Source organism: Trichophyton verrucosum (assembly GCF_000151505.1).
Source record: "Trichophyton verrucosum HKI 0517 chromosome Unknown contig00242_1.f1.exp, whole genome shotgun sequence".
In the NCBI taxonomy this organism is placed as follows: Eukaryota; Fungi; Ascomycota; class Eurotiomycetes; order Onygenales; family Arthrodermataceae; genus Trichophyton; species Trichophyton verrucosum.
This window is the reverse complement of record NW_003315490.1, coordinates 98,369-122,926: the sequence shown is the minus strand read 5'-3', so window position 1 is coordinate 122,926 and position 24,558 is coordinate 98,369. Positions and strand designations below refer to the sequence as shown.

Here is a 24,558-nt window from a genome sequence, read left to right as displayed (position 1 = left end):
GGGATCGGAGACGCGGTTATGGCGTGTTTTCGGCTGTAATTACATCAATTGGCTTCGCCAATGCACAACGAATCTCCTTGGATTGTGTGCTGGACCTTTTCACGCTTTCATCCATCCAATCCTCCCGATGTAAAATCATGCCCTCCCGCATTATATTCTTTTTCTTTTTTTTATTCGACGGCACCACCACTCAATTCACCTAATCTCTATATCTAGGTGGACTTCTTCTTGGTACCCTTGGAGACATCGATAATTTTCAGGGCTAAAAAAATGAAATAGCCATCAGTAAACCAGTTCAACCGGCACAGATGCGCTAACTTTTCCCTTCATTACACTGTTGTATACCGAATAGAACGTACCAGGTGGTAAGCTCTGCTTGAGCTTGTCTGCCTTATCGGCGTCTCTGAGGATGAGGGTGTACAAGAATCGGTTGCATCGGACCTTGAACTTGATCTGCTGGGTAGAGCGGTTGCGCTTAATGCGAGCAGCTAAAGGAGAAGAAAATCAGCCAACATGACATTTGACTAAACTGCTATATCCAACGCAGATAAAGCATGTCTCGTGAATGACACTGGACAGTATATCAAAACACAACATGATATAGGGCAACACATACAGGAAGCGTCCTTCCGTCGGCAGATCTCAATGAACTGCTTGATATCAGAGACTTCGGAAGGCATGGTGGGCGATGAGTACGAGTATGCGGTCGTTGTTTAATGGCCGGGTGGTGTCGTATGAATGACCCTCGCTGTCGCTAGTCGTTCTTCCTAAAGGTCGAAAATATTGATTGTGTGCGAACTTCAATTAGGGTTTCGCGACGGTGGAGCCCTGGCTTATCGCCAAATCAGAATACGGGCGCTTGTATAGGCGCCTAAGGCGTTTAGGATCCCAGATCGGGGTTAGTTCAGGCAACTGCATTAACCCCGGGGCTTGATAACAACTGGCCATAAGGATCGGGATGTCGAAGATGAGTATATAGAGAGTGGCCTTCTCCTCCATTCATCTCCCATCCCATACTTTAAATTGTTCCATCTAGTTATATATCAATAAGACAATGCCCACGCCGCTGGACAAAGCTCTGCAGTCTAAGGTACGACCTCCTTCAAAGTATATTATTACACAACTGTACTAACGCCTCAAAGAACCTACTTGTCGGTAAATAGATGGTGCCCGGCAAAAATACATAATATTTAAATAACAATTTATCTAGGGTTTGTTGGTCTTGTGACAGCTGCTGCAGTATGGAGTATATGGGGAAGTGAAATGTTCCCCGCCGAAGCCGATCCAACTGGAGGTAAGTTTTCCGGCATCGATCGCGCCTCTATAATTACTACCAACATCTAACGGAACCTCCAAGTAGATCCTGAATATTGGACGTTTGACGAGCTACGGAGGTGGCTCCGAGTGGTAAGCTGATGCAAATTCCATTTCCAAATGGTGTCAGTGTATAGGGGCTTGGAGTCCGAAGCTGATATAGCTGCCATATAATAGCGTGGTCTGCTTCCTAATGAGCAGGCTTCAAGAGAAGAGTTGTTGGAGAGGGTAAAAGCCAATATGAGGCCTTAGCTCTGTGGGTATCATGTTGGTGGGCAAAGTAGTATTAGACTAAGGGAATGCTTGTTCGGAGTTTGGCGATTGAAGGAATATCTTCCCTTGCACCGTATTGTAATGTCGTACCCAATAACTAGCCCTTGGATAAACCGAGCGGCTTGATAGCAACTTTTGCAGCGAAATCGGGCAGGTGGTAGAAAGCGCCTAAGTGGTTATCTGAGCCCTTAAACCCATCAAACAACAATCCTAAAGTTCTGACTCTGTATTAACCACTGTTTCCCCCGTGCTTTGGGCCCGCTGGAAGCTTGCGGGTTTGGAATCAGGACAAAAGTCTCGCTGAACCCTCGATTTGGTGAATCCCAAGTTTCCTTTCCCTCTCCAAATTTCACATAACCGCTCACGATAACTAATATTGACATATTCTTCGCTGGATCTGAGGTATTGCGATTTGCGTTGGATCCAAAGGGACTAGCCACATTGTCCGTGGTGGCGGGCGGAATGGCTGGGTAATTCGGGTTGAGGACCTGGCAATCATACGACTGGACTTCGTAGTGTGTAGGAGGCAGCTGGTTGACAAATATATCTTGAACAGAAGCACCGTCGGCTACTATATTGCCGTTAAATAGAAGATTGGTTACTGTGGGAGCGTAGAAAGTGGAGAGCGTTGACCGGGCGTTATCAAGGGCGGAGTAGTAGGACTGAACAAAATTTGTGGTCGCTGGCACAATATATTTAGCAGGCGATTAATAAATAAACTGATGTTAGCTGAGCTCTCACCATCTGTTGAGACTTTTGTAAGGACATCTTCTTGAATCGCGGCGGTCATGGTGCCTAGTTTCTGGGACGCTTTGCTGTAGAACAGAAGGTATTATTATTATATATAGAGATATATAGATGAGTGAATTATGTTGCAGTAAGAAATAAATCCCATATCTTAAATGAAACAAAATAATAATACCTGCTAGCCAAAGCAGTGCGGGTTGAATGAAGTTTGATGTATCTGAATTTCATTGATAACGAATATTTTTAGTGTCAGGAGCTTGGACCATCATCGGCAAAATATTTATTCCAAAAACTTATGCGCAAACTCTCCAGAGCGATTACTCTGACCATCCAGAGGAGCGAATCCGGGCTTTATGAGCCACAATGTTGAAAGCTGAACTCCGGACATTCTCGCAGAGCTTGAGATTCAGGAAAACACAGCCAAACTTTTGGATATGCGGCTCATGTCGACAGATCAGAACCCCCTGGCAGCCTCTTAATCGCGGATATACTACCGAAGCAACGCCGGGGACAAAACCAAAGCCATACTATGTCACAACGCCTATATTCTACGTCAATGCAGGTAGGATTACGGATTAAAGGCTTTGTGAGGTACTAATAGCTAATTTTTGTGAACAGCACCACATATTGGCCACCTTTATACTATCCTTATCGCCGATATACTCAAACGATGGCAGGTCCTCCTTGGTAACGGCGATGCGAAGCTCCTGACGGGGACTGACGAGCATGGAATGAAGGTGCGAGTTGATAACATATATGATAATGTGGAGGAACAAGGTGGTTAATACGTCAGTTGCAGATTCAACAAGCTGCGCTTCAGAATGGATTGGAACCTCAGGCGCTTTGCGATAGGAATTGCGAAACATTCAAGGTCCGGCTATAACTCAACATGCGCAATATACATGCGGCTGTGGAGAGACTAATATCTCGCAGGTACTGGCCAGAGAAGCAAATGCGAGCCATGACCACTTCATCAGAACAACTGATTCGGCGCATAAAGCTGCTGTACAGTTCTTTTGGGTATGGATACTCCTTTTCGAATCTCCCTGGGCCCTTTTACCAACGTTGTTTTAGGAAAACCTTAACCACCGTGGTTATATCTATGAAGGCAAGCATGAAGGCTGGTACTCTGTTAGCGACGAGACGTTCTATCCAGCCTCTGCCGTACATTCAACACTTGATCCAGCAACTGGGCGGAAAATGATGGTAAATATAAACTTGCTCCTTTGATGGGGTAGATGCTGACTCTGCTGTTAAGGCCTCAATTGAAACAGGAAAAGAGGTAAAATTTTCCCAGGAAACGAACTACCATTTCAAACTGTCCGCATTTCAAGATCGATTACTAGAGCATTACCGTAAGAATCCAAAATTCATTCAGCCAAAGGTGTATATGGATAGTATAGTACAGAATGTTGCGTCTGGACTCCAGGATCTGTCTATTTCTCGTCCCGTCGACCGGCTCTCATGGGGGATCCCCGTCCCTGGAGATACGACACAAACCATATATGTTTGGTTGGACGCTTTGGTCAACTATATCACCTACGCAGGATACCCTTTCACCCCCGGCCGCGAGCAAGAGTCGATATGGCCTGCAGATGTCCATGTCGTGGGCAAAGATATCACGAGGTGCGCTATTCGCACGAAAGCTTTTAATACTCATAGATGTCAACTAATACCATTTAGGTTCCATTGTATTTACTGGCCAGCTTTCCTGATGGCACTGGACCTGCCATTACCCCGGACCATCTTGACACACGCACATTGGACGATGAACCACTCGAAAATGTCCAAATCTACCGGTAACGTGGTCAACCCAATGTTTGCCATGGCACGATACGGTGTCGACCCGATGAGGTTTTACTTGGCTATGAACGGGGGTCTTGCTAGCGATACGGATTACGATAATTCGTATATCGTACGAGACTATAAAAACATCCTGCAAGGCGGGCTAGGCAATCTTTGTAGTCGGGTGATGCGAGGCAAAGGATGGAATGTAAGAGAGAGCGTTGTTAAGATGACGAATGGGCAGGGCAGCAGAAGAGCCAAAGATCCATCTGAAATTGAGCACATGGAATTTCTGGAGAAGGTCCCAGGCCTTGTATCCAACCAGATGAATGAATTGAACCCTCGCCGCGCGCTGGAGGAGATAGTGAAGATCATTGACCAGGTGAGTTGTCATTTCCGACCCTCCCACCGATTATGATGACTATTTCTAGCCGGGTGCATTGCAAGTCTAACAAGAATGACGGTGTAGACAAATAGATATGTCCAAAGCACTGGACCGTGGAACCTCGCAAAGGAGGCGGGCACTGACCCGACGGCACACGACCAGTTGGTTGGAGTAATCTACAATGCAACCGAGTCTCTCCGCATTGCCGGCATCCTCCTGCAGCCTTTCATGCCCGAGAAGGCTAAGAAGCTACTCGACATGCTCGGTGTAGAGGAAAACCTCAGCAAGCGGTCATATGCTGCCACAAAGTATGGGGCTGATCCTGACTATGGGACGCCCAGGGTGCCGCTAGGAAAAGGGCAGGCAGGGACGCTATTCCCACCGCTGTTGAGCGAAGAATGATGCATCTCATAACGGAATGGGGATTGCCCTAGATCTTCTTGTTAGAACCTCTTGTATGTATGTATATCTGTACGCTTAGAGTGTTATTGACTGCTGTACGATAGATATTAAAGCCTATAGAGAGCCGCAATTATATAATTTTGCACCCAATGGTTAACCTGCTCATGTGACAACTAAACTACCTAAGGTGACCATCACCAACCCCAACGTCAAGGCCTCACGTCTTACCCTGAAAGCCACAGATGAAGTACGCCCCATACTTGAGTGTGACGGTCAGCCAGATCCAAATGCCACCCCCAGGACTATCTAAAGAGGCGATCCAATAGTCCGAGCTAAAAGACTGCTTAAACCAAGATACGAGACAGCAGATTCGCTCGGCCCTACCCGCCGGCCCTTGGACGTTCATCCCGCAACCACTCCTCCACATGACGAGAAATTCATCTCGCATGTCCCCCAGTGTTTTTCTGCTGAGACAGAGAGACCGGTCGGGGGTTGAAGAGACCACCAGGTAAGCAGAAAGAGCCCAACAAAATCCCCGGGGCTTATGTTCGAGATCAACCCCAGCTGAAAACAGCCGGCAGCCCATCCAATACGCGTATTCTATTTATATCATGTGCTGACATGGTTCGACGTTGCTTGACCATCTCCGTCTCAGAGGAAAGCCGGCAAATGTACAGAGTATTTGGTCTATCTACGGAGCCAACAAGCCCCCTACAAAGCCCCAATTGACAGCTGTGGTACATTACCGAGACCGTCTGATCTAGACTTCGGCTAATCCTATCATCCGCCCATGGGCGACGGTGTGCATTATATGGATCAGCTGACTAGAAAAAGGACAAAGAAGTAAAAGGAGAAGAAACAAGAATGAAGAAAGACGATTTGGAGAAATGAAGAAGCAAAAATTGCCAGGTCACACGTCCCCATTATTACATCCATGCAGTGCAAAGGACCAGATCTGGACATCGGTAGCCGCGCCCGAGTCCAGCCGGGAAGAAGGATGCAGAAGAAAAACAAGCAAGCAAGCAAGATGCACGTAATAGTCTCAACGTTACATGTTACTGCGAGCTGGATGGGCCGTGCTAAGAGCAAGGGACAACAAGGAAGGCCACTGGGTCGTTTTGACCGACTCGGCGATTCGTCCTCAAGGCCCTCCATCCCGTTTCTCCATGATCGACTACGAGAGGGCGCCTGGACTGGGCAATCAGCCGCCCCCCCAGGCACCCATCTGACCACGCCCAGCAGCTTACGGGGTACGGGGTAGACGACGCGCAAAGTATTCTCCGACAGAGCGATCTTGCTGAGGATCTCGGATTGGGGATGATATCGGCGGTTTGGCCTGGATCTCGCGGTCCTGTTGCGTCCGCCGTCCTGAAAGCTATCTGCTTATCTTGAGCATGAACATCGATATATGCCACATCCTTACGTGTGTCTCTATATGCCTGTCGGCCCCTCGCGAACCGTCAGTAATATCCAGCCGATATATCAAAACTCGCCATCAACGGCTTTATATATCGAAGCCATCTTTTTTCCGTGCTCGCTTCGGCCGAATGTAAGGCAAAACACGTGCCCGGGAAACTGCCCCTCGGTACCCCGCGGGAAACTTGGCTGGGCCCTCGGGAAACGCAAACTGTGGGGCGTGCCTGGATCTTGCGCAGCTTATGTCAGCACTCACAGACGCTGGTGAGAAAAAAAAAAAGGAAAAGAAAAGAAAAACAAATAATAATAAAATAACACGGCGAGAGCGATGACGATGGCGGCGATAGAGCTCGATGTTGTTATTAAGTATATCCAGACGGCAGCAGAGGCTTGCGGCGAAGAAGCAAAGGGGCATCGCTTTTTCCTTTTGATATGCCGGCATCTTCCTGGTTGGCCATGCATGGCTGGACGCTGGGCTTGTGCCTAAATCCCCGAGCTTCCCTGGCCAGAGTTTGCTCGATCTAGCGCTCCCGGCCGTTAGGGGGTGGCCGGCACCCTGGGGACGCGATGGGGGGTTTGAAAAAATCTGGAAGATGGCAAAAGTTGGAGAAGTTGGAGAAGTACGGAGTCTGGCTGTATAAGAAGAAGCTCCCGCCGGCCCCGGGATTCTGTCTTGTTCGTGAGGCGGAGTTCCAGGGCTTCCGCTGTCGCATCCTTATCCACTTCTGCCACTTCCCGTACCAAAGTTTGTTCGAGTTGATGACAGTATCCCGTTTCCCGCCCGGATATCTACCTTGAAGGTTTTACATTTATACATACCAGCGCCCGGACGGTCCATACCAGACTTTTTATTATTTTTATTATTTTTATTCTTTTGAGACCTGTCCTCCGTCTAGTCTGCTTTCTTTCCAATATTCTTTCGTTGCTGTTGGTATCTCTGTTCAACCAGATATCACTCCGTCCGCCGCAATGGGAAGCATCGAGGAGCCCAAGAAGCAGCAGCGTCTGCGCTTGCCATGGATTGAGACTCCTTTGATTGAGTCCACCAGTCTGTCCAAAGCTGCCGGATGGTACGAATCCTGCATACCGGGTCTACAAACAAACAAACAAACAAATAGACAGAGACTAATTGATTGGTCATATACAGCCGAGTCTTCCTCAAACTTGACAACCTCCAGCCCAGCGGCTCTTTCAAGTCTCGCGGCATTGGAAATCTTGTCCGTAGCCATGCTGCAGACCCGGCAAACAAGGGCAAACGGTTGCACTTCTTCATCCCCTCAGCTGGAAATGCTGGGTTGGGAGCTGCATTTGCAGCCTCTGCCCTCAGCTACCCTTGCACCGTTACTGTGCCCCTCAACACCAAGCCGGTCATGGTCAAGAAGTTGCAGCAGGCTGGTGCCCGTGTCGTCCAGCACGGAGTCAACCTGGACGAAGCAGCTGTTCGCATGCGTGAGATGATGAAAGAGCTTAGTGACCACCCAACCCCTGGCGGCACTGAGGTTGTCGCCATCGAATTACACCCCTTTGACCGCCAGCAAATCTGGGAAGGCGTCAGCAGCATGTCAGATGAACTCGCATACCAACTACCTCCGGCTGAGGAGAACGACCCTTGTCTCCATAAGGCGCTTCCTTGCGATGCTATCGTCTGCTCCGTGGGCGGTGGTGGCCTCATGAATGGCCTCATTATGGGGATTGAGCGCCAGGCTCCTATGCTCGAAGCTTCTGCCAACAACGCTTCTACCAACGGTACAACATCCGCAACTACCGCCTCCACCAGTGACGACAACATCCATATCATTGCCACAGAGACCCGCGGTGCTCATTCCCTCGCCGCATCCATCGAAAAGGGTTCCCTTACATCCCTCCCAAAGATCTCATCGGCCGCCTCTTCACTCGGTGTCCTCCGCATATCCCAAAAGACTTGGGACTACTACAATTCTCCCCCCAAGGGCATCAAGACTCACTCCCTCGTTCTCTCGGATGCGGACGCAGCCCGTGGATGCCTTCGCCTGGCAGAAGATGAGAAGATCCTTGTTGAACTTGCTTGTGGTGTCTCTGTTGAGGCTGCCTTTGGACCCCATCACCAACCCGAAACCGATGTGCCGCCCGCAAAGAAAGTCAAGCTCAGTTCTGAGGGTAGCGCACCAGCCACAAACGGAGAGACAGTCGTTCCAGGAATAAACAAGACATTCCTTCAGCAGCTCATTCCCAACTTTGGACCCCAGACCAGAGTTGTCGTTGTCGTTTGTGGAGGAAGCAATGTCTCCCTCAGTATGGCTGCCGAGTGGAGAGAGAAGCTCGATGCTGGCTGGGGAAGCGATGATCCCGGCAGCATTGTTGTTCCACCCACTTCTGCATAGATATGATACCAATTTTCCTCCTTAATTGTTTTGTCCTTTTTTGTTTCTTTTTTCTTTCTACACGCCTGGTGTATATATAACAGGCTTCCTTCTAATGATGGCTTGACATGACGGGGTTATGGCGTTGGCGGGAGTTTCCAAAAAATATCCGGGGTCACGGGACTGTCTTACTACACACCCTTTTGCATCGTTTTTGTGATTATATGAGCCGTTGTTTGCTTTAATTACGTCCCTACCCTTTTACTACCATCACTGTGTATAGATAACAGTGTGTTATTTCTATCCCCCGTCCCTATATTTTCTTTGACCTTTGGTGTTGATACACAAAACATCCGCACATAATCCTCGCGAGAGGGAGATAGAAAATAGAGACTGAATACATAATTTCACTGCTACCTCCTCAAACCCCTACTTGTCCATTGATCTAATCCGGTATTCCCAGTAATTCCTCCTGATTGGATCATATTTATCCTTCAATAGCGTAAACATCTGCACCGCGCTGTTCTTTGCCTCAGCCTCATGCGCCTGCTCGGCGTATATGTCGCCCAGCCACTCCAACGCATGGCTGCTCTTGACCAAGAACTCACCCTGACCCTCCTCAACGACTTCTTTAACGACAAACCGCTCTGCAAACCCCTTGAGATCCGCCAAGCCTCTGCCCGCAGCCTTAAGCACACCTCGCAGATACGCCCATGGGCTTCGGTTCTCAGGAGCCAGTACAATCTTCTTCTTTACATACTCAACCTCCCCGTCAACCATTTCCTCGTCCACGACGACCATCTTGCCTGCACCGGCGCCACCAACACCGCCTGGGATTCCCACCCCAGGCAGTCCGCTGTCAAATCCCTCCCGCGGCGCAAATCGCATGATCCACCGATGGTTCCAGGCGGAATTGTTCATCACATCCTCGTCAATCATTCTTTCTATATCCGCCAACTCAGCAGGGGAGTCCCACAGCTTGAAATGCCGCAGAAGCCAGTGTCTGTATGTCCAAACATGATAGTTCTTGGAGTCTAGAGCAAACATCTTCGCTAGAAACTCCAGTTCTCCCTCAGGTAAGGTAGGGAAGACAGATTCATTGGACATTATCACTTGGCGATGGTGCCTATAGGTATGTTGTTAGCGGTGTACGTCCTTGTCTGGCGGCATATGAGAATAGGGTATTCGCTACCATATCTGATAGCTCTTTAGATATTGAGTAGATAACTGGTCGAGCCAGGCAAGCTCAGCCTTTAGATCCTTTCCTAGGGCATTGAGTATTTGCGCTCTGTACAGCCTGTCAAAATGGCACACCGTCGTCAGTATAAATCCCACATCAAAGCTTCCAATAGAAACAAGTATTAGACATACCAGACGGTATAATGGGCTGGATTTGACCGAATTACATCTTCAGTCAATGCAAGAGCCCGGTCTGACATCTCGTTTGCAGCCATCACAGCTCGCAGGTACGCTGTAGCCTCAGCATAGCTCTCTGAATAGGCGATCGTTGCAAGTGGCAACGCCTCGTTAGCCACATTAGCAGTAGTCATAGCATCATCGCCAGCGGCATTTTCTCCGTCTGCTTGGGTAAAGCGGTTTGATCCATCATCCAGAGGGATGGGAGTAACTGATGCCCACGCGGGGTCGGAGGAGTACTTTGACATGGCAGGGTATTTTGGGTTTTTATTTATTTCTTTGCATATTCCAGCGAGCAGCAGCAGAGATGGACTTGGGCATCCGCCAGGCAGACGGCGTAGGCTGAAGAGGCGGTTCGTGTTATTTTATATCCAAAGCCGCACTCCAAGGCTCATGGGGATGAATTGATGTTTTTGTATTGTTCGAACAAAGAAGCCGGACGGCACAATAGGCTGATTAGGTAATCAACTCTATAAAAAGACATCAAAGGCAGAAGAAACAGAAGAAGGGAAGAGATCGAAGCAGGAGAAAAGTGATATTCGATTATGTGGATATGGACGATGGATTGTATTGGTAGCTACTGTGAAGTACTGGTCTAAAGAAAGGCAAAATCGGGGCGTGAAATGAAGCAAGAATTGAACGTCGTCTTCACTTCGTACAGGGTTAGTTATTAGAAAGGCATAGGAGTATCAAGTATCAAAATGTCAGAAGGAAGAAGCATGCCAAAAGAAAAGGCATTAGAGAGCTCACAAGACCCCGAACCAGTAGAGAATAGTCGAGCAAGCGTGGGGTTGACCGAAAACGTAGGGAAGAAAAGAAGTAGTCCATCTCCGTCGTCCACGGAGTCTATTCCAATCCCCCTTTTATATCTATCCAGCATCAAGCGTATATCAATCAGGTTGAAGTTCCGCGTCTCCAGAACTTCCAGCCTTCTCTCTTCTCCCGCCCGCCAACACCGACAAGCTGTTCGATACCGCTGATACCGACGGCATTTTCGAACTTGATCTGGTCTATTTCCTCGCCGCCCTCTTCGTCGGTGCCATTCTGGAGGACGGCAGGCCAGAGAACGCCCACCCCGTCTCCGCCTAGATAGGTTTCGTAACGATCATAGCCCTCGTCGTCGAGCTGTTCCTCCAAATGTTCAATTGCTTCCTCGTTCCACTTGGCCTTGAATAAAGTGATGGTACATCCTCCTCCACCGGCGCCTGTCAGCTTCGTCCAACCGATATCAGCATGATCGACCAATTCTCGGATCCGCTCTAGGCGAGGGTGAGAGACCCCCAGAGACACGAGCAGACCATGGTTGATGCGGAATAGCTCTCCGAGGTGATCTATCTTCTCACTGCAGTGTTCGTCAAAATCGTCTGAGGAGATGAGGCGGTATGCACTCTCAGTGGTGTGGTCGATGCTATCCAGGATCGACTCTGTCACGACTGGGTGTGCTTTCTTCAGCGCGGCAACTTTTGCAACTTCGACAGCTGTGGACCGAGGCTGGCGCGAGTTGATCAGGAGAAGCTTCATTTGCGGGAAGTCCAGCATCGGGGTGACGGTTGGTGGCTTGGAGTAGTCCCCTCTCCTGAATATGACAGCTTTGCCGCCGGTAGACACAGTGTTATCAACACCACTTGGGTTGCCGTGTATACACAACTCGCCCACAAACGCCCACCGGTTAATACGCTCGAGCTGCACTTCTGCCTCGTCCGGCGGCTGATCCTGGTGTGGTCCGGCCAGGATGCGGACCTGCAGCAGCAACGCTGTGCTCAGGCAGACAGAGACACTCGCGCTGCTCCCTAGTCCGGCTCCCACCGGTATCGTAGACCGTAGCGTGTATATGGCAGCATGGGTCTTGGGCGACCCGAGCGAGAGGAAGAGGTAAAGGAACTGGTTGGCGGAGTGCTGGTGTATTTTTCGTACTTCTTCCGGCTTGTCCGACGAAACCATAGCAACATGGGGCTTGAGGGCCTCTAGCAACTCCGGGTCCAGCTCGGTGACAGAATCGTAGTAGAATTTCTTCTTGGACGGGTGATGGAAGACATCCCACGGCAACGAGTCGATATCCCACGTAAAATCCAGACCTATATCACGGAAATTCAGCGTAACCGTCCGGTGTGACTTCGACAACGTCGTGACAAGCAAGTAGGACCGCAAAGATATCGCAGCAGCCATTGCCTTTCTCCCATGCACGACTGCATGCTCTCCAAACACGATGACCTTGCCGGGCGCCGACACCATGAAAGGCGGCGCCATTGGCGACGACAGCTTCCTGCCCATCCTCGACTTGACGCTGAGTCTGCCTGGAGGGAGCCCTTCTATTCCCGATCGTACCGGCGAGGGCGTGATGGCCCCGTCTGAGCTGTCTACGGATTCATCGTCTGGCATGGTCATCTTCAGGCTGTGGCGGCCGTTGCGCTTCGATCGTACGGGTATATTGCTTTCAAACCGCTCAACCATGGTTGGCATAAAGCCTTTTTTCTTTCTTTGCTCCTCCTCTCGAATCCAATTAAAGCTCTCTTGTGTTCCGCCCCCCTTTTTTTGTGACCCTTTTGTTGCTCTGCTTCGCTCGACAGATTTAGTTAACTACCGCGCGGGTGTTTTACCTGATGTTTCGGTTTCTTCTCAACGTCGCATGGTCGCGCGGGGGAGCGTCAGGCAAGGCAGATGGATTTCGGAGGCCGCAACAGCTTTTCTATTTAACTGGTTGTTCGTGTACTTTTAGATATTCGCCGAATCGTTCGTATATAATTAATAGCTTGACGGTCAGCTCGCGGTGGTACGCTGAGTAGCTAGCTGGCGACAGGGTCAGCGAGAGAACGGAATGGAATTCAGGGAATTAGACACCGAAGCTGTATTTAACAGGCTGACGTCTGCGCTCTGCAGGCCTCGTTTTTGTCCAAGAAATTTGATAACTAGTCAAAATAGTTAAACGGTGGCGAGCAGCTGAAAGATGAGCTTCAGGCTTTCTTTGGGTTGGGATGTTTTCTTTTTCCTCGTCTGGGATCGTCAGGCTGATAATTGATACTGATAACTAATGGCCAAATGATTAAAGGACGATGATATCAAAAAAGGCCAATTTATTTAATCTACCGAAATGCATACATAAAAAATTATATATAAACAAAATAACAAACGCTGTATATCGGAACGCTGGAAAGTTATGCAAAGACGTTACGGCAAAAGGACTACGGAACTAGGCATATACCCATCACAGGTTCATGGTAACAGTCACGCTATTGCTGTGGACCAGGAGACATGGGGGAAGGCCGTCGCAGAGCACCTCGAGGTCGTCGACGTACGCTTCACATGAGGCCTTGTCGTGGGAGACGCCTTCAACGGGGGTAGGCAAGGTGGTGAACACAACGGCCGTGTCCTTGCTCTGTGATTTGATCAGCTCGTTCAGTATCAGATGCTGGGCACGGCCTGGCAGGTCGTTGAACGATAGAGGGACGGCCGCTTGGGAGGGATATCCAGATGCCCGTGGTTGGCTCTCCGTGTCTCCTTCAGCCGAAGTGACGGCGGGCTGGTTGGAGGTACCAGAACTGCGGTTGTATATCGATTCCAGGCCTGCCGCTGCGGCGCTTCCGCGGCGTGGAGGTGATGAATCTGCAAACATGATCGAGGGCCCGGTACCTTCTTCTGATACCACCTTTGTTGTCGGGATAGGGGCAGAAGAGAATTTGGCACTGGACGCAACCCGACCTTTCTTCATAAACATTGCACGGGGTGAAGGTGTAGCCGCAGTAGATGCTCCTGTGGTTTCGTCCGTCGTTTCTTGTGGCTGATTGATTGTTGGAACGTCAGAGGCTGCCATTGGGTCGTCACCTTCTGGTTCATTCTCATTCTCGCTCTCACTCAGGTAAGAATCCATATCACTCTCATCCGAAGACGACTCGTGTCCATCGGAATTGTACTCTACCATAGAATCCAGTAGTCGATGGGTCTGCATCCCGAGGCTGACTCCAGGCCCAATTGACCGTCTTCGAGATGACTCGATAACTCTCTTGAGACCTTCTAGCCCTGCGCGTCGTCTGCCTCCTTCACGCGGGGTCGTAGATCCAGATCCCGTTGGAGTCTGCCGCTGTGATCTGCTAGATCTAGAAGTCGTCCTATACTTTCCGAGTTCATTCCACCAATCCTCCTCTTCCAATGTTTGTTCGACAGCGTCAAGCACGGCCTTGTCCACGTTATTTCTGTCTCCATTGACGATTATGCGGTAAGTTTGTAGATCCCCACTGGCAAGCCAGAATACCAGCACATCAGCACTTATTCGGAGCTTTTCGAGTAGAGTCATCACTCTTCGTCTTTCTTCCTCCACATCTGTCTCATACTCCACAAAGACTGCCACTCGCAAACGGCATGATCGTTTCCAGGATGGGACAGTGTTCAGGATACAGCCAAGCTGCAGTATTAATGTGTATGTGTCAAAATTTGTTGTGAGATAGTTGGTACCCTTCTGCCTTCCGTCTGACGATATCTCTCCAGACATCTGGATTGGCCATAGGTCTATGAACTTGGCCGGTGATTCATCATTCGTACCAGGAAGCTCAATATTCTCGAAACCTCTAGCAACTGCAACATTCATGCGTAGCTGGAATAATAGATCCTCCAGGACCGTCAGGTAGCTCTGGACATTCATTGGCGGGTCTCTCTCGAATGAATCCGTTCTAGTTTTTCGGAGGGGTTCCCCTGCACCATCACTGACATTCGAAGACGTACGTCTCGTCGGCCGTATTAGAGGGAGCCCAGGGTCCAGTGAAGCATCAGAGTTGTCCTTGCGGAATTGGTCTATTACAACCACATTGGGTCGCATTCCTCCAAGTCCGGCACTTAAGACAACATTCCTAGCACCCCATTCTATATTTGGTGCTGCTGTTATGTTTATAAAGGCTTTGACCTTTGAGAACTCAATGAACTTATTCCACGCCGTTTGCTCCTTTCTAACAACTGGAACAGCGGTTGCAAAGTCGTCCGTGACTAGAACACGGCCAAGCACGAAAAGAGCGCCTTTCTTCAACGAATTGCAAAAATGGATCAACTTATACTGCGATTCGAAATTGTTCACGAATAAGAGGATCTGTGGTCGCCAGAACTTGACATGCTCAGGTCGAAGGCGGAGTAGATATTTGCGGACCTGGTGGTAAATGAGACTTTGGCTGACATCTCCCCACGTTTTCGGGGGAGCCATATAGTGGATTAGGAGGAAGAGTGTCACCAGAACGCAAACACATCCTGTAGCGTACACCCCATCGGTGAAAAACATACTGGCTCCACTGATAATTGTTCCAACAAATGCAGTTGTGGAATTGAAGTAGTGAAATGACGGCCTGAAGTTCGGGGCGGATCCAATTTTGAGCAAGAAACAAGCCAGGTTAGTGACTAGGAAGGTCATCAAGTATGCCATGGAAACGAAAGAGGCGATCTGGTTGATGTCGAAGAATATAGTAATCTGAGCTATTGCAAGGGTGATGAGAATAGAGGTGATGGGGTCATCATTTTTCTTGGTCCCCTTTGCAAAGATTGATAATCCGGGTAGAAGGGCATCCCGTGAGATGGCCTGGAGTACTTTTGCAGCACCAATAATGCCCATCAGAGAGGAGAAAAATGAGGTTGAAAACTCTCCAAGAACAATAAGGAATCCGGACATATTTGTCTACAATTAGAGTTTAGTAAGAGGATTCATTCAAAAACGATAGGAGGGATATGATACGACTAACATCTTGGATAATGTTAACATCCCTATAGAGCGACTCCCTCGTAACGCTTGCTGCCAAGGTGAGAATAACGATCGTATAGGTAGAGAACGTGAGGGCTAGACCATAAAGAGTTCCTTTCGGGATAGATCTACTTGGGTTCTTAAGGTCACCGGACATACTCGTACCACTGTAAAGCATAAAGTTAGCAAATTAGATACCAGAAATGAGAGGCCCAGGGGTAGAACGAACGCAAATATTCCGGATGTTGCAGGGAAGAGAATTCCGAACAGATCTTGAAAGTTTTCTCGCCTCTTAATCTGACTTCCGGCGGCACCTTTAGTAAGGCGTGGGTATAGATTATCGAAGAATGATACGCTGCTAAATCCGGTAAATTCAATGCCTAGGCGCTCATTTTTAAATGGCTGCTTAATACACGCTGACAGCGGAATGCTAAAGGTTGATACCAGAAGAACGATAAGCAACCCATTGCTGGCACGAGAGAAGACCGAACTCCCTGCCAAACAGATAGCTGTGCAGAGTATGAGGATGATGGATGCCCAAAGGTACTCCCACCAAAAGCCTTCATAAAGAAAGTGGGACTTGCTGCCAGAAACAACGCCAAAATTTTGCTTAAAGCAGTCAACTAGACCAACTGCGTTCATTCCTGTGTTCAAAACGCAGCCAAGGTAGAACACAATGCCAATTGAGCCCCCAAACTCGGTACCTAGGGAACGGCTGATGAGATAATAAGCGCCTCCACCTCTTACGGTTCCATTCGTAGCAATCGCGGAAATTGACATGGCGGTTATTAAGTCAATTGCATATGATATTATAAGCATGACTGTTCTCCCTCTTAGCATATAGCTATACCTGAAAGGTAGATAGATAAATATTATGAAAAGATATTACTAACCCATCATGCCGAGAACACCGCTCTGGCCTAGAAGAAAGCCGAAGCGAAGGAACATGAGAATGCTCAGAACGTTGAGAGTCGTCGGGACAAAAACGCCTGAGAAGGACCCCAGCTTTTGGGCCCCATCCCCCTCATCCTGGGCCAACTTTTCCCTTTCATCTGGGAAGCCAAGCTTGGCAGGTAGTGGCCCAGCTAACGAAGTCCTCTGAAGACGAGAGACGCTTCGACTCCTGTGTCGAACAACTCCATGGTGATCTTCATTGCTTGTTCTTCTCGCGTTACCGAGTACGGGTAAGCTCCTAGAGAGCAGATTAGAGACGGGTTTGTTTATCTCTGCAGCTCTATGGGGAGTATTCTAACCAGCTGATTCCATGTCCTGTTTCCTGCGTGGTATTCTCGTCATTGGCAGAGCCATTTAGTGGGCGATTCATGGTTGATGAAGATATCTGTCTGCAACTAGGAAACCCGGCAAGGTCTTTATGCAGCAGCCAGCAGCACCCCTGTCGGACGCTTAGACGAGCAGACTAACGAAGCATGTCCCTGCTGAGTGTGCGGGTTGTAAGTATTTAAAAGCGCGGCGTCGGCCCTCTCGCGTGGAATCCTACTGCTCCAACGTCTAAACACGCTGGTCAGCCACTTGAAGCGAGGTTGATGTTGACGTCGCCGAAGTTGGCGCTGACGTCGAATATCCCAACTTTCAGAACCTTGGGAGGCGTCATATCACGTGACCAAGCTGAGACAAGCTTTCGACCAGGAACAAACCCTATTATTAAGCGCATTGAGGGCACTAAAACCATCACATGACCCTATTCTCGCGTCAAAAATGCATGCGCTAACCGCTTCGGGACAGCTAATGATATAAGCAATGCGTCATTGACTCGCTGGGCCAATCAGCGCGCTGCTTATTTTTGAACAAGCAACTTCTTCCCGCTCGAACCTCAATCGTCACCGTCACGCCGACTTCGTAGCTGACACCCAGAAGCTGCTGACCGTTTCTCAGCCTGCGGACAGCCCTGCATATTTAAAAAGCATCCCTCATCTCTTCTCTGCTGGAGCTGGCCAGGCCGGACTTCTGTCCTACAAGTCAAGTTTGGTACCGGCCAGTTGAATATCGGTTGCCTTCAGCCTTCACTAGGTTCTTGTTACCTTCATTACCGCGGGTGTGACCACAATACGCCCTTCCCGTCTACCTATATCCATTTCACAGAAGTGTGCCGGCGAGACAGTCCCGATAGATGACCGAAACAACTCCCAGCGAGATGCCTCAGGGGAAGGATATACCGGCAGCGTCGACGCTGCGTGAAGAGTCTCCTCGTGGCAGAGCTGTCAGCGGCACCTCTCCGGCAGAGGGCCTGGCACCAGGATCGCTCCCGAGACACATAACTACAGCCCGACTGGCCTCTCCTATCCCTTCGTCGTCGTACACAGACACAGGAGACCTGCAGCTGAGGCGTGTACCTACTCCTCGACAAGCAGCTCCGTCTGATATCGCTACTGACTTCAAATCGTCATCCGTTGTGCCGTCTTCGCTCGAGACAGCTCGTCCATCTGCGTTGACAAGCGCCCTACAGGACGATAATGGCTCCAGTGGGGCCAATACTACTTCCTCCAACGGTGCACCCATAGAAGACCCCGAGGTCGTTAAACGACATCTGGTACGACCACCAGCCGAGTCAGCCGACTCCGCTGAGACGAACGGCAAAAAGGCCGAGTCGACAAAATCAGGCGGAAGCGGAGTCAAAGACGGAGAGGAATTTTCAAGCTTACAACTTCAGGGTGGTGATATCACTCGACCAATCTATAGATGGGCTGAAGCAGAGGCTCAAGGACAGCAAGGCCCCAAGAGACGAAAGAGCTTCGATCTCGCAAGGCCGGAACCGGAAACTGAAACTTTGGATATCAACACAATCAGAGTTCCTGGTGGCTTCCGCCGAGACTTCATACGCCGAACCGGAGGAGAGCAGAACACTCTCACCGCCCCCGCAGATCCCGAACAGGCGCTCGCCCAGCCCAAGTTAGCAACCAACAGCTTTTTGGAGTTCTTGACCCTGTTCGGTCATTTCGCTGGTGAGGAGCTTCAAGAAGATGACGAAGTCTTGGGTCCCGGCGAGTTCTTTACACGGAAGCCTGGTCCTGGAGAAGAAGAGCCCTCAGAGGAGACATCTCTGCTTCGTCCAGGAAGCGCTGGAGGCCGTGTGCCCAAGGAACGAGCTGCCAAAGCTACAAACACCTCTATGGGCGCCATTCTCCTTTTGTTGAAATCGTTCGTTGGAACTGGTGTCCTCTTCCTTCCAAGAGCTTTCTTAAATGGCGGAATGCTATTCAGTTCCATCGTACTAGTAGCTATTTCAGCCCTAAGCTATTTCTGTTTCATCCTTCTTGTCAACACCCGGAATAAGATCAATGGCTCCTTTGGTGATATGGGAGGAATTCTATATGGAGATAAGATGAGGAAAATCATCTTATTCTCCGTTGCTCTCAGCCAGCTTGACTTCGTTGCCGCCTATATCGTCTTCGTCTCGCAAAATCTCCAAGCCTTCATAGTGTCTGTCAGCAACTGTGAGACGTTTTTGAGCATCCAATACGTCATTATGATTCAGCTCATCATCTTCCTACCTCTCTCCCTTGTTCGTGACATTTCAAAACTTGCCTTCACAGCCCTAATTGCGGATGTGTTTATCTTACTTGGTTTGATCTACCTGTACGGATTTGGAATCAGCACCATCATGGAAAAGGGCGTTGCCGACATCCAGCCATTCAACCCCAAGTCATATACCCTGCTTATCGGAACTGCTATCTTCACTTTTGAAGGAATTGGCCTCATTATCCCTATCCAGGAATCCATGAAACGTCCCGACAAGTTCCCTGCTGCACTAGGCCTGGTCATGGTCATCATTACTGTAATCTTCCTTTCCATGGGAGTTGTTGGCTACGCTACCTTTGGCTCCAAGACTGAGACCGTTGTTATCCTCAATCTTCCACAGCAGGATAACTTCGTCAGGTCAATTCAGTTCCTATATGCTGCCGCTATTCTATTGAGCACTCCACTCCAGCTCTTCCCTGCGATTAGAATTTTGGAGAACGGCCTCTTTACCCGTAGCGGTAAATACAACCCTGGAATCAAATGGAAGAAGAACATCTTTCGTTTCTTCCTTGTTTTGGTATGCGCCGCCATTGCCTGGGGCGGAGCTGGAGACTTGGATAAGTTTGTCTCCCTCATCGGTAGTTTTGCATGTGTCCCACTCGTCTTCGTCTATCCGGTATGTTTCCCCATCTGTTCTACTCCCCAGCCCGCAAGTGAATTGAAACTAACTTTGATATATCTAGCCGTTGCTTCACTACAAGGGCGTCGCAACCACCTATCTACAGAAGACTCTGGACATCTGCCTTATCATCTTTGGACTACTATGCTGCGTTTATACCACCGCTCTAGCCATCGCCAACTGGGGAGATGGTGGTGGTGGTGCCAAACTCCCTGGATTCTGCAACAAATAGTACTTTGCATTTTTTTACCTTGTAAGCGCCGCTGTCCATAACCGTCATTTTTTATTTCCTACTTTTCGAGTATCATATTTCGGTGACACCTGTTTCAGGCTCTGGAATTTTGGTAAATTGCGCCCTTGCCTCCCTCAGATCTGGAACTACATAACCATTCTTCACCACTTCATGGTATAGGTTCCATCTGCTACCCGCTAACCAACACTCACCCTTACCCATGTTTCCCTTTTGCTAAATTGATGCCATCTTGGCTCCCCCGGTTTCTCTTTCGACTCTTTGCATCTAAGACTTGGCTGCTCTCAGAAGACGCTGGTTTAGATGTGCTTGATATTTTCATGTTCCTTATTTTTCGGTCGGTCTTCCAGGAGAATTAGATATGCGGGTAATATTTGATAGATACCCGTTGTATGCGGCCTAACAATATCATCATTGATCTCTTTATTGTATCTCTTTCTATCTATGTTCACTTATTCATATTGTACATGAAACAAAATTGGCATATATTTGACTCGTGGGTTTGTTCAATATCCACATGAACATATAATCTCATCTTCACTTTTTGAAAGTAGAAGCACTGCCTTCATTCCTTGACCGCGTGCTAATTTCGGAACAAGGAATAAGAAAAGGAATAAATATCTTTATTAAAACAGATGACAAAAGATAACAAAACCGTGTATGCCTAATACGTACAATCCGATTGAATCCGGCGCAGCAAGTATATGCCAATGAAGGACAAAAGGGAGAAAAGAGAATAATTGACAAACCCACCAAGCGAGTCTATGAAGAAGAACTAGGTTCAGCGGCAGCCTTTCCTGCTTCGGCACCGGCATCCTTTGCCTTGTTGGCGAGAGCGGCCTCTCGTCCTCCCCATCTACAATGTAAAAAGACGCACGGTTAGTTCAGTATGAAAAAGGAAACACGAGGAAGCAGGATTTAAAACGTACTTCCAGTAGTTCACCCATCGGTATCCCTGAGTCAATTGGGCTCCGAAGTTGATTAAGTGACAGCCGAAAAGAAGGTAGTTCTTGGGGGTGACAGCGAGAGAATAACGCATGAAGGTTCCAGAATAGATAACCAATGCACCGGTCATTTGAGCGGAGATACTATATCAAGAGAATCGAGTGGGTTAGATACGCAAAGGTTGTGGGTTGGTATGCATGGGCGTGATGCGAAGGTAGCCGCTCGACATGACAGGGCCGACAAGTCGAGTATCAGAGGGCGAACGATGGAGTGGGATATGTGCCATTGACATACATTTCAGGATCCTTCTGAGTGTCCATAACCGCAGCGACCGGAATACCGAAGTTGGATACGGGGCCCCAGAAATCTATAGCGGTAGCCCCGTGTTAGTATCTAGCCCATAGCTGAGACAAGAAAAATAAGACTGCGGATGGGGTAGAGGAGGAGCCACAATAACATCATCAAGATACAAAAACATGCAAGGAAACAATAGTAGAAAAAAAGACAGTAGAAACGTACGTGTTGAGCAGACATAGTCCAACACCTTGTTGGACCGTATCTTTGCGTTGATGGCTTTTATGGCGGCGGCCATTGTGAGAGGCGGTTGTCTTGAAACCTTCGAGGACAGGAAACAAGCAGATCTGGGAGCTATACAGACCGCTTGCTGGCAGTCGGGAGCAAAGGAGCAGAGATGTGTCCTTGGATGCAGCAACCTGGTGGTCCTCTGGATGTTTTGTCTCTGCTGGACTACTGTTGTTGCGCTCAACCAAAAGAAAAAGCTCCGACTTCCGGAGTAAGTTACTATCAGTCACGTGATGCAATCACGACGCGGGAGCAGGCCTAGAGGAAGATAGTGTCAAAAGGAGATGATGCTATGGGATGTCTATCTGTCATACAGAGAAGAATTGAAACGCGTAGATTATCTTTGACAGTATATAACTAGCAGGAGTAAACTTCTCAAACTACTGCCTCAAGAATAGGAGGTCCTTTAGCCGTCCATTTCACCGATACCACCAAACGCCATGGGAGAAAGGAAAATGCGAGAAGGAGACGAAGGAAAACGAAGGGAACAAATAGCCTGTCATCATTTATTTTGAGCAAGGGAATCATGTAATCAAATATTTCCCCTCGATTGTCAAAACAGTCTGCGTTTCGTAACTCCAAGAAGCGCTGGTATCATCGTCCACCCATGCCTGGTGGGAAGCCTCGTCCTTGTCCCGGAGGCTGGAAGCCGGGCGGTGGTTGGAATCCTCCAGCTACGTATAATCAGTATACAAGTAAAACATGGGGAAAGAAATGTTGATTTACTTACGAGGCCCGCCAGGAGCTCCAGGAGCCCCGAAACCTGGTGGTGGTCCAAATCCAGCTATGTAGGTGGTCAGTAAACACAGAGCAATGATAATGGACAATGGTAGAGACAAAACATACGTGGTCCTCCGGGAGGTCCGCCTCGACCTCCAAAACCCGGAGGTGGTCCGCCGGGGAATCCCGCCGGGGGTGGAAATGCGCCAAATCCAGCAGGTGGTGGCGGTCCTCCCACACCAGCAGCTGGTCCACCAAGTCCAACGGGTAGGCCCCGTCCCGCAGGTTTACTGATTCCAGGCCCAGCAGCGAGTGTAGCAGAGCCACCCGCAAGACCGGCAGCAGTTGTTCCTAGCCTGGCGGCTGGCTCTGCGGGCGGCGGGCCATCGACTGAACATGACACAACGTGTGTTCCGCGTACAATGGTGAGTCCAAGTGTTCGTTTCTCTTCAGCTTCAACCAACGGGGTAGTGCTGCTACTGCCGGGTGCGGCCTGCCCTCCCTTGCCCGACTTCTTCTTTACTCGACGGAACTCTTCAGTATCTGCGAGAACGAGGTTCATATGCTGGGATATACGGTTAGTATACACTCGTACCGCGCACCTATCTCCTCCCAGGTATTTACTTCCAGCTTACTTTGTCAAATGCAAGCATTTGGCCTGTCATCTGTCGCCCATCTGTCAAAGTGACCCTCATCCTATAATTGATCTAGTATGCGCGTCAGCTCTTGGCCGGAGGCCTCTGAAAGCAGGCATATAGCAAATCACGGAAAGGGCGTCAAGGATAATCATACGAGATTTTGCTAAAAGACATGTCAGCGATCTTATCTTGCAATCAACCAAGCTCCAGCTCTCATGAACTCACCATCTTCCCCTGCTTGTTTGAAGCCATGCTGCCTCAGGTGCGCACGAATGCGACTTTCAACCAGACCCGAGGGTTTTGACAAACTCGCCGAGCTCCAACGTCTCTGTTCTTTTAGCACAGCAGTAACCAGAAGCCTGGTCGTGAGGAATATCAAACTGTTCTATCGCCGTCTTTCTGCTTTGCTGCAACTTTCGATCTTTTGGCGTTGAAGATACGCTCTTTGACCGTTTTGGTTTAGCGCCAACGCCAAGCCCGCGTAGGGTTTTTTTCGCTTTCGCGCACACAAAAACACTTTTTGCGACTTTCAACCACTTCGACTTTCTTCTCGCGCAGCCAGAACGCACAGCAGCACCAACAACACTCACAATGGTACGATATGAGGCCCAGTCGACGGTGTTTTCAGTGACATATCGCTAATCATGGCACAGGCCGAGGGAAACGACAAATCTTCGAACCCCATGCGGGAACTCCGCATCCAGAAACTCGTCCTCAACATCTCCGTTGGCGAGTCTGGTGACAGACTTACTCGTGCAGCCAAGGTGTTGGAACAGCTGAGCGGTCAAACCCCAGTCTACAGTATGGCTACCTCCCTGGAATGAGTTGAATCGATGGAAGAAACAACGTTGTGAAGCGAGAATTGGAAAATAAGAGTCAAAAACTGACAAGCGAGTGTGCGCACTTGATAGGCAAGGCCCGCTACACCGTCCGTACTTTCGGTATCCGACGTAACGAAAAGATTGCTGTCCACGTTACTGTCCGTGGCCCCAAGGCTGAGGAGATTCTTGAGCGTGGCCTCAAGGTCAAGGAATACGAATTGAGGAAGAAGAACTTCTCTGAGACTGGAAACTTCGGATTCGGTATCAACGAACACATCGACTTGGGCATCAAGTATGACCCTGGTATCGGTATCTACGGAATGGACTTCTACTGCTGCATGTGAGTGCTATAATCTAACACCCAAATACCAGGTTTCTCGGTTACTTATATCTGATTTAATTAGGACCCGCCCTGGTGAGCGTATCGCTAAGCGCCGACGATGCAAGTCCAAGATCGGTGCTCCTCACCGTATTAACCAGACCGAGACCATCAAGTGGTTCAAGAGCAGATTCGAGGGAATTGTCCGATAAATCAATCATATCAAAATCAAACAAAAATTCCCCCGTTTCTCTCTCCGCCTTTACCTCTCTTCCCTCTCCTTTACTCCATAATGCCTCATTTCAGGCAACGGAAGGGACTCTTTTCTCAGGCTACAAGG

General features: G+C 49.1%; 11 protein-coding genes across 11 annotated transcripts; 5 read left to right on the top strand and 6 right to left on the bottom strand.

The window, feature by feature from the left end:
• Positions 1 to 212: 212 nt before the first annotated feature.
• On the bottom strand, positions 213 to 680 carry TRV_02863 (uncharacterized protein; the record flags this gene model as incomplete). The annotated part of the gene is made up of 3 exons (XM_003022995.1): positions 213 to 262; positions 360 to 488; positions 617 to 680. The coding sequence occupies 3 exons, from the start codon at positions 678 to 680 to the stop codon at positions 213 to 215; spliced, it is 243 nt and encodes an 80-aa protein (XP_003023041.1).
• A 2,543-nt stretch (positions 681 to 3,223) lies between these two features.
• Positions 3,224 to 4,906, top strand: TRV_02862 (uncharacterized protein; the record flags this gene model as incomplete). Its single annotated transcript, XM_003022994.1, has 4 exons — positions 3,224 to 3,458; positions 3,573 to 3,960; positions 4,018 to 4,501; positions 4,589 to 4,906. 4 exons carry the CDS (start codon positions 3,224 to 3,226, stop codon positions 4,904 to 4,906), a joined length of 1,425 nt encoding a protein of 474 aa, XP_003023040.1.
• Positions 4,907 to 6,889: 1,983 nt separating this feature from the next.
• Positions 6,890 to 8,682, top strand: TRV_02861 (L-serine dehydratase, putative; the record flags this gene model as incomplete). Its single annotated transcript, XM_003022993.1, has 3 exons — positions 6,890 to 7,071; positions 7,219 to 7,392; positions 7,470 to 8,682. The coding sequence occupies 3 exons, from the start codon at positions 6,890 to 6,892 to the stop codon at positions 8,680 to 8,682; spliced, it is 1,569 nt and encodes a 522-aa protein (XP_003023039.1).
• Positions 8,683 to 9,090: 408 nt separating this feature from the next.
• On the bottom strand, positions 9,091 to 9,768 carry TRV_02860 (uncharacterized protein; the record flags this gene model as incomplete). Its single annotated transcript, XM_003022992.1, has 1 exon — positions 9,091 to 9,768. The coding sequence occupies one exon, from the start codon at positions 9,766 to 9,768 to the stop codon at positions 9,091 to 9,093; it is 678 nt and encodes a 225-aa protein (XP_003023038.1).
• Positions 9,769 to 10,022: 254 nt separating this feature from the next.
• TRV_02859 (uncharacterized protein) lies at positions 10,023 to 10,325 on the bottom strand (the record flags this gene model as incomplete). Its single annotated transcript, XM_003022991.1, has 1 exon — positions 10,023 to 10,325. The coding sequence occupies one exon, from the start codon at positions 10,323 to 10,325 to the stop codon at positions 10,023 to 10,025; it is 303 nt and encodes a 100-aa protein (XP_003023037.1).
• Positions 10,326 to 10,971: 646 nt separating this feature from the next.
• Positions 10,972 to 12,528, bottom strand: TRV_02858 (uncharacterized protein; the record flags this gene model as incomplete). Its single annotated transcript, XM_003022990.1, has 1 exon — positions 10,972 to 12,528. The coding sequence occupies one exon, from the start codon at positions 12,526 to 12,528 to the stop codon at positions 10,972 to 10,974; it is 1,557 nt and encodes a 518-aa protein (XP_003023036.1).
• Positions 12,529 to 13,279: 751 nt separating this feature from the next.
• Positions 13,280 to 17,111, bottom strand: TRV_02857 (uncharacterized protein; the record flags this gene model as incomplete). Its single annotated transcript, XM_003022989.1, has 5 exons — positions 13,280 to 15,724; positions 15,789 to 15,954; positions 16,017 to 16,608; positions 16,681 to 16,979; positions 17,041 to 17,111. The coding sequence occupies 5 exons, from the start codon at positions 17,109 to 17,111 to the stop codon at positions 13,280 to 13,282; spliced, it is 3,573 nt and encodes a 1,190-aa protein (XP_003023035.1).
• Positions 17,112 to 17,915: 804 nt separating this feature from the next.
• Positions 17,916 to 20,175, top strand: TRV_02856 (amino acid transporter, putative; the record flags this gene model as incomplete). Its single annotated transcript, XM_003022988.1, has 2 exons — positions 17,916 to 19,940; positions 20,008 to 20,175. 2 exons carry the CDS (start codon positions 17,916 to 17,918, stop codon positions 20,173 to 20,175), a joined length of 2,193 nt encoding a protein of 730 aa, XP_003023034.1.
• A 1,532-nt stretch (positions 20,176 to 21,707) lies between these two features.
• On the top strand, positions 21,708 to 22,215 carry TRV_02855 (uncharacterized protein; the record flags this gene model as incomplete). The annotated part of the gene is made up of 2 exons (XM_003022987.1): positions 21,708 to 21,931; positions 22,131 to 22,215. The coding sequence occupies 2 exons, from the start codon at positions 21,708 to 21,710 to the stop codon at positions 22,213 to 22,215; spliced, it is 309 nt and encodes a 102-aa protein (XP_003023033.1).
• Positions 22,216 to 22,314: 99 nt separating this feature from the next.
• TRV_02854 (uncharacterized protein) lies at positions 22,315 to 23,002 on the bottom strand (the record flags this gene model as incomplete). Its single annotated transcript, XM_003022986.1, has 2 exons — positions 22,315 to 22,394; positions 22,567 to 23,002. 2 exons carry the CDS (start codon positions 23,000 to 23,002, stop codon positions 22,315 to 22,317), a joined length of 516 nt encoding a protein of 171 aa, XP_003023032.1.
• Positions 23,003 to 23,722: 720 nt separating this feature from the next.
• Positions 23,723 to 24,430, top strand: TRV_02853 (uncharacterized protein; the record flags this gene model as incomplete). The annotated part of the gene is made up of 3 exons (XM_003022985.1): positions 23,723 to 23,879; positions 23,990 to 24,239; positions 24,304 to 24,430. 3 exons carry the CDS (start codon positions 23,723 to 23,725, stop codon positions 24,428 to 24,430), a joined length of 534 nt encoding a protein of 177 aa, XP_003023031.1.
• Positions 24,431 to 24,558: the final 128 nt, after the last annotated feature.